This window comes from Pavona decussata, unplaced genomic scaffold (genome assembly GCF_977016875.1).
Source record: "Pavona decussata unplaced genomic scaffold, jaPavDecu1.1 SCAFFOLD_469, whole genome shotgun sequence".
Lineage (NCBI taxonomy): Eukaryota > Metazoa > Cnidaria > Anthozoa > Scleractinia > Agariciidae > Pavona > Pavona decussata.
Genome location: NW_028145807.1, coordinates 1 through 7,631, shown reverse-complemented (window position 1 = coordinate 7,631; position 7,631 = coordinate 1). Strand labels below are relative to the sequence as shown.

The 7,631-nt window shown below is 38.5% G+C and overlaps 2 protein-coding genes across 2 annotated transcripts; both read left to right on the top strand.

Moving 5' to 3' along the window:
• The first annotated feature begins 663 nt into the window (after positions 1-663).
• LOC146450270 (uncharacterized) lies at positions 664-1,297 on the top strand. Its single transcript, XM_085100549.1, has 2 exons — positions 664-890; positions 983-1,297. The coding sequence occupies exons 1-2, from the start codon at positions 729-731 to the stop codon at positions 1,160-1,162; spliced, it is 342 nt and encodes a 113-aa protein (XP_084956675.1). The 5' UTR covers positions 664-728; the 3' UTR covers positions 1,163-1,297.
• Positions 1,298-4,968: 3,671 nt separating this feature from the next.
• On the top strand, positions 4,969-7,622 carry LOC146450269 (uncharacterized). The gene has a single exon (XM_085100562.1). It carries the CDS (start codon positions 5,113-5,115, stop codon positions 7,606-7,608), a length of 2,496 nt encoding a protein of 831 aa, XP_084956688.1. The 5' UTR covers positions 4,969-5,112; the 3' UTR covers positions 7,609-7,622.
• Positions 7,623-7,631: the final 9 nt, after the last annotated feature.

Here is a 7,631-nt window from a genome sequence, read left to right as displayed (position 1 = left end):
ATTTATGTTACGTGTTTAAAGCTTTTCCGACAGATGCCTTTATGGTTTATTAAATTCTCGATACCATGGATATTTGTGTAGGAATTAATTTTTTTGACAGTATTGTTTAATGGCCGTGTTTTTTTTTTTGTTTTTTTTTTTCACTCGCACCACACCGCTCTCATGTCTTTGTAAACACACACAAGTTTAAAAGCTCTGAAATAATTCTACCAAATACTAAGCACTTTCTTTTCCGTATTCGCAATTTGTTAACGTTTATTTAGAGACTAGAATTATTACTACAGGAACAGAATTGACACAGTTTAAATTTCCAAATTTTTTCCCCGGGCCGCTAACTTGCCCTTACACAAAAAATCATGACGTGTAATTTGACGGCCGTTTACAAATTATGAAAATACTTTCTCCCAGGCAACAATCGATAATTTTTCTCTATTCAAGCTTTATTCGCAGAAACATTATTTTTTGAACCGTTTTGTTTTGGAGCTGTGTACATGCAATCACCGCATTTGCGCCGCTCTGCTTCCATGCGCTTGGACTGTAAAAACTCGCAGAAGTTTTAAACGCTCTAATATTTCGGGCCACAACCAAGCGTTAAAGAGTCTCTTTCAACCACAGGCCTTTGCGCACGTGTGTTATTGTTTACACCAGGGCTTCTTTGGCGCGGCAGCCGTGTTTGGAAGCTCTCGAAGTTCTTCTTGTCAAAGGATCAGTTGAGTACACTTTCAAATATGGTGGACCTAAGTCGTGAAGTAGAAATGGAGGATTCGGCAGAGGAAGAGATGGTGGAAAATTATTATGGCTCTCCGGTTGCAATTGCAACTCGAAGATTACAAGCTGCTTCGACTTATTCAGCGACAAGTCAGACAATTTCGGTTCCACTAAACCGCGTGGTAAGTAGAGAACTAGATAAATTTATTTACGACATCTTGAACGAAAATAATCCTAAATATGTAAGCTTGTGTATTTTGCAATTTCCTCTTAGACTCGCAGCTGTTCAACAATGTGTTCAAAGAAATCTGGGAAATACCGCGGCTGTCCGTGTCGAGATGAAGGTTTGCGATGCCACTTTACTTGCAAGCGTGGAGACAAGAAACCTCCGCAAATTCGCTATTGGTGTTTCGCTGAAAACCAAGATCAATCGTCTTCTGGTTCCAGAGGTTGAAAGTGCTCTCTCGCAAAAGAATCGACTTGTTTTTTTCAATCTTTGGCGGCCTACCACGTTTTGGCGGAGGTCGCGACAGTTGGCCTGACCACAACAAAATCGTTTTTTTTTTTTTTGGCTCAAACTTAATTAAAAAAAAAAAAACAACAACAAATATATAATGGTAATTGAACTGAGTGGAGTGCAATTTGGTCTGAAATCATACGCGCGTGATTTCAAAATCGCGCTCGTTCGATTTGAAATCACAAGTATGATTTCAGACCAAAATTACACGACACAAAGTTCAATTACCACTTTATTACACCTATTTTGAAATCACAGAGTATCATTGTTAGTATTAATATTCTATTTTTGCTACTTCATTTCCATTTTAATGGGCTAAAGAAAGGATGTGATTTAGAGCAAAAAATGGTGCAATTTGGGAATAAATCGCACTGTTGAGAGCCAATCAGATTGCAGGGATCACCAGTCATTTCAAAATGGATGTAATAAATATAGAAATTCTATGATGTAATGATGTCTTAACACACCGGACCGTAAATCGTTCACATAGCGCAGAAGATCCTCGGAAAAAGCCAAGACTCTGAGAACTGAAATTTCGATATAAGCTAAAATGGCCGCCACACGACTCAACGCCGCCAAAGCGCACTGGTTGACAGAGACTCTTTAATTCTTAAAATTTTTGTTAAGGCCAGAATTATTTTAGTAGGAGCAATATTAACCTAGTTATGATTTTTCCAACATTTTTATCCGAGCGCCAAATATGTCTGGGAACCCTGTTTAGCAGCGACGACGGCAGCAGCAACATTTGAACAAAAACAATCGCTCCGCACGTGCATTTTAAATTTTGGTACATTTCTTTGCTGTCCTCCGCAAAACAACAACGTGAAGTGACCTAATTTAAGGTTTTGTGGAGAACATGAGTAAACGACGGTGAAATTTGCTTCTCTGTTAACTTGAACGCAACTGACCCCTACCAATTTAGGCAACTTGCAAGCCGTTTACTATTTTAGTGCGTTTCCGAGCAACAATCAATAATTTTCCCTTATTTTACGTGTTTCAAGCTTAATATACTTTAATCGTTTCGATAGGACAAATATTCGTGGAAAAACTAATTTTTGAACATTTTGTTTCGGGGAAGTTTCGTTCGCACCGCTCGGCTCTCATTCAGTTGTAAGCCAAGCAACCAAGAGTGCCCCGTGTTCTCCTTTTCATGACGTTTATTTAGATTTCAGTATAGGAGCAATATTGACTGAGTTGTAAATTTTACACATGTAATGAAGAGAGAATATGAGTTTAATTCAAAAGTAAACTAACGATAAAACTTAATGTTAGGCAGCTTCCTACCGCTTGAAAATCTGCGAAAATAGATCGATAAAAACAGAAAACGGTGGATCTAAAGAAGGAACTTACGAAGTAATTTCTTCCACTAAATTTGATCTGCTCCTTCCTCCCATCAAAAGGACACTGTTGTGCTCGGTTATCATTTGTTAAAAGAAGAAGTAGCAAGGTGAAAGCACTTGGTCGCCATGACTGATTTCAGTTTCTCAGCTAAACAAATGTCAATCCGATCCAAGTTTTTAGCCCAATTGACACGAAAAGTTAACGTTTAGGAGTTTTTTTTCTAGCTGCAGCACTTGATTTCCATGCATTTGTGGCACAAACAACCCGGCTAATTAACAGTCGAACTCCAAAGAATTCGAAAGAACTTGAAAATGAAGAAACCAACGAAATGTAGAACTGACGTGCTAAGCCAATCTGGAGCGAGTATTTTCGCCGCTCGACCAATAAGGAGCAAGTAATTTTGCCCTCGGGGAAAGGAAATTAAGAAAACTTGCCCTCTGTTACAGCAAATCAGCATTAAAAAAGATTTGCCCTTCTCAAGCAGCTTAAGGCCTGGGTTTGAAGGGTGTTCAGAAAATATGAATGATCCCCTATATCTTCGGTTTGTCTGCCTAAAACAGGATGAAATTTTCCCTGAATATTAAACTTGATGTTTTCTTTTGCCTTAACGTATAATTTTGATCACGTGACAGATCACGCGACCAAAAAATGAGAATTTCGTAAATCGGCGATATGGCGGCGAATTTTCTTAATAAAAATAACTGAATTAGTGTTTCCGAAGCAGATTTTAAATATTTAACTTTCTACGTTTGGAATGACTGTCCTTGAGTTTTTAAATTGGAGAAATTAACGATCAAAAGTTGAATTGTGGACTAAAAAATGACCTTTGCCCCGATAATTTTTTTTCTGGAGAACAATGGACGATCATTCCAAACGTGAAGCGATGGAAATATTTAATCTTTATTAGAAACGCGTTTTTGTTTGATGTTATCTCTTAAAACCGTCGCCTACCTGTCAAATCTTCGCTTTTTTCACAAAAATGATCACGTGACATGTCACGTGATCTATAGCACTACTCATTATGCTTAGAAATTTTCAGAATGATGAGATCTTTTTATCTTCCAAATTTCAGTTCAGTGCCATTGAATTTGTTAAAGTTATCTAGAATAGACCATTTTTCCTCTTAAAAGCCCTTGACCCAGGCCTTAAACTGCTTGAGTTTGTATCACATCGTTATTGTTATTGTTGACGGGCAGTTTGCTGCATATGCACTCCTGATATATATATATATAATAAGTAAGAATGCTTCGAGCCAACAGAGATGCTTGTGCCAGAAGGATCCGAAAGGATTCACAGTCCAAACCTCGAAGAATCAATTTAAAAAAAAAACTGGTACAAAAAACGACGAGGACGGACAACTTGGAGCGAAGAAAACTATATACAATAAAAAATCTAAAAAGATAAAAAGTTTTAATAAAAAAAGACGTTTCGGTCGTTGACCTTCATCAGTTGCAGTGCAAGTGATTAATGAATTAAAATTTCCTTAAATAGGCTCACAGTATAAAAGATGACATAACATTACAAAGATGATTACATAACAGGGCGTGATAACACATGATAGCAAAAAATTAACAAGTGATGAACAATCGGTAATTACTAAGTGGAAAACTATAACAATGCGGTACCAAAATACAAAAAAACAATACAATTAATGAGAAAATACAATACAAATAAGATAAGAAAAAGATAAGAAAAAAGAAAACGTTTCGTAGTTCGTCGAGTCAGCTGGAAATGTCTAGGAAGTTGCGTAAAAAGATTTTTTAGCGAAAGTTATAACAAAATCCCCAAACAAAGCTCCTGAAACCATGCCGCGGCTAGGTACAGCAGGCGCCCCGAACCGGGCCTTTAAACAACAATATTGTAATAAAATCCCAGATGGGGGCCCCTGAGATTACCTTGCGCTAACAAAGCTAACAGGATCCGTGGCCGGGGCCTTTGAACAACTAAATTTGAATGGCCGCCAAACTTGCTATTTATTTTCACGCTAATTATAGTTTATTCTTTTCTTCGAGTGAAATTCTTGACGTTTATTCAACCCAAAAGGTGCCAGAGAGAACAACTGTGCACTCCAATATGCCTCTTTAGTGATCAAAAATTTTTCAATGTTCGTTGAATCTGTTGGCTCGAAGCATTCTAACTTATTATTGATATCCTACGTCCTGCTTTCGTCCGCCTGTGAATCATCTGTCCAAGTTGATCCAGAGATGCCATTACTTCACTCCACAGTAGCACAAACAGCACGTGTCTGGGACAAGCTGTCCAGATACCAACACCATTGTACTTTTCTTAAAAACTGCTTGGATAACAACGTTATTCCAGCTGGATTTAGTTTAAGTTTTAATTTGGCACTTAACGTCGATGATGCTGACCTCGTGAGGCTTTGCAAGCAATCACTCCAACGAACGTCAAAGGAACTCTGCGTTGCTGTCCTACAAGTCTCGCAGAACAAAGTCGATCTTCTACAGCGAGAGCTCCAATTTTGTAGAGAACAAATATTCTCATCCGTTAGTAATGGCACTGCAATCTATCTCTGGAATGGCCTGAAAATGGAAAATTCCAACTTACTTTGCGACTTGAAAGAACGCGAGAAAAGAAAGATGCTAAAAACAATTCCGTTAGATCAGGAATTACTTTCATCTAACATCAGTGATCCACCCACCGATACTGCCCCACAAGCCCGCCGTTACCACGGGATAAAGAGGCTAGTGAGGAAGCGAAAACGTTTTCGTCGAAAACGCAGGCTACCGCACACAGCGACTTCTAATGTATCGCATCAGTTGGATCCCATCAACCTTTCAAACTTGTCCATCAGCCAAGATCAAAACAATCTACTCAAGAAAGGACCATCTTTCTGCCCTATGCCAAAAGATGTCGATTGGCAACGTGTATATGATGATATGGAAGCTTTTGAGGCCCGCTTGCGGACAGCAGTATTTTTCATTGAGAGCAACCCTGAGGATGGCCAAGAATCACCTAGTCACCTTCCTCAAGTTCCGAAAGAAAAGAAATGGAAGCCACCGCCATCAAGGTATCCAGAACTTGAACTCTTTCTATCTAGTGTTAGGCGTGATTTGATAAACCCTCAAAACATTAAATTAGCTAGAGATAACTTAACTAAAGGAGAACGAGTTGCGTTAAAACAATTAAGAAATTCTGATGTTGTAATTCGGATCCAAGATAAAGGTTCCCGCTTCGTTTTAATTGAGAAAGAAGAATACGAGGACAAAATGTTCGGCCAGCTTCAAAATCAATTGCATTACAAACCTTTACAGGATGATCCTACTAATAGGCATTTGACTGTAGTTGAGAATTGGTGTGATAAATGGGTCAGAAAAGGTGAAATTTCAAACCAAGTAGCTAATTGGATAGTTAACAAAGAAGCCAAACCAGGGGTCGCCTTCGGAAACATCAAAACCCACAAAGCAGGGAACCCACTAAGGCTCATTACATCTTGTTGTGGTACGGCAATAGAAAATCTCTTGGCCTTTCCTGAATTTTATTTGCAACCACTAGCTCGTGAATTGCCATCTTTCATCAAAGATACCACCGATCTACTTAATAGGATAGAGGAGCTTAATCGAAATGGCCCCTTTCCCGAAGGCACCCTATTGGTTTCATGGGATGTTGTGTCAATGTTCCCTAACATAGATAATAAACTTGGTCTCACTGCAGTAAAGAAGGCACTGAATGCTAGAGAAAATCAGCTTCCTTCCACAAATTGCATTTTAGAAGCGGTAGAAATTTGTTTAAAGAGCAATCATTCGGTTTTCAAAGAAAATTTTTTCTTACAAATTCATGGCACAGCCATGGGCCCTAAGAACGCCTGTAGTTACGCGGATCTTGCTATGGGGGAAATAGATTTTGAAGCTAAATTTTCTGGCCCCATAAAGCCGGCTTTATGGTGGCGATACCGCGATGAGTTTTTGATCTCTGGCAACAGGGGCCTCCCCGCACTGCATGAGTTTACTGAATTTATAAATTCTTTATATCCCACTATTAAATTTGAATTAGTTTTTTCTGAACGCGAGCTCCACGTACTAGATTTAACTTTACATCTTGTCGAGGGTTTTATTCAGACAGACGTTTATTCAAAGCCAACTGATAGCCATTTGTACCTCCCACCATCAAGTGCTCATCCTAAACACGTTTTCAAGGCTATCCCCTATGGCGTAGCGACAAGATTACAAAGAAATTGCTCTGAACAAGCTTTTCTTTTCGAGAGAATGACTGAATACAAAGGTTATCTAGTCAATCAGGGTTATTCCTCCAAATTAGTGGACGATCAATTTCTCAAAGCCTCAACTACATCTAGAAATGACTTACTTAGACCTCGTGCCAAATCTAAGAAGAAATTATTTCCATTTGTGACCACATTTAATCCAAATTTGCCTGATGTAGGTCGCATCATTAGAAAACACCTAGATATTTTGGAATCCAACCCCAAATTAAAAGAACTTTTTCCTCCAAATTCCATCATAGCCTCTTTTCGCAGATCTAAAAATCTCAAGGAACTGTTGGCGCCATCTCGTTATGGCCCTAACACCGAACATGAAAGGGCTGTTGAGGTTCAAGGTTGTTTTAAATGTAAAAGAACAAGATGCGATCTCTGCCGCAATTTCTTTGTTGAATCAAATTCTTTCCAAAGTTTTCAAACAGGCAAGAATTACAAAATACGATCAAAACTTTCTTGTGATTCCAAAAATGTTGTTTATTTGGCCTCGTGTAAGAAATGTCGCCTGCAATACATTGGTTCTACAACAACCGACTTTAGAGTTAGATTTCGCAACCACAAGTCTGCTATGATCACCAAGAAAAAAACTTGTGAGGTAGCGGTGCATTTTAACAAAACACCGCACGATTTAAGCGACTTTTCATTTCAATGTATTGATCAAGTGCAGGTGACTGCAGACAATTCAACGAACATTGAAAAATTTTTGATCACTAAAGAGGCATATTGGAGTGCACAGTTGTTCTCTCTGGCACCTTTTGGGTTGAATAAACGTCAAGAATTTCACTCGAAGAAAAGAATAAACTATAATTAGCGTGAAAATAAATAGCAAGTTTG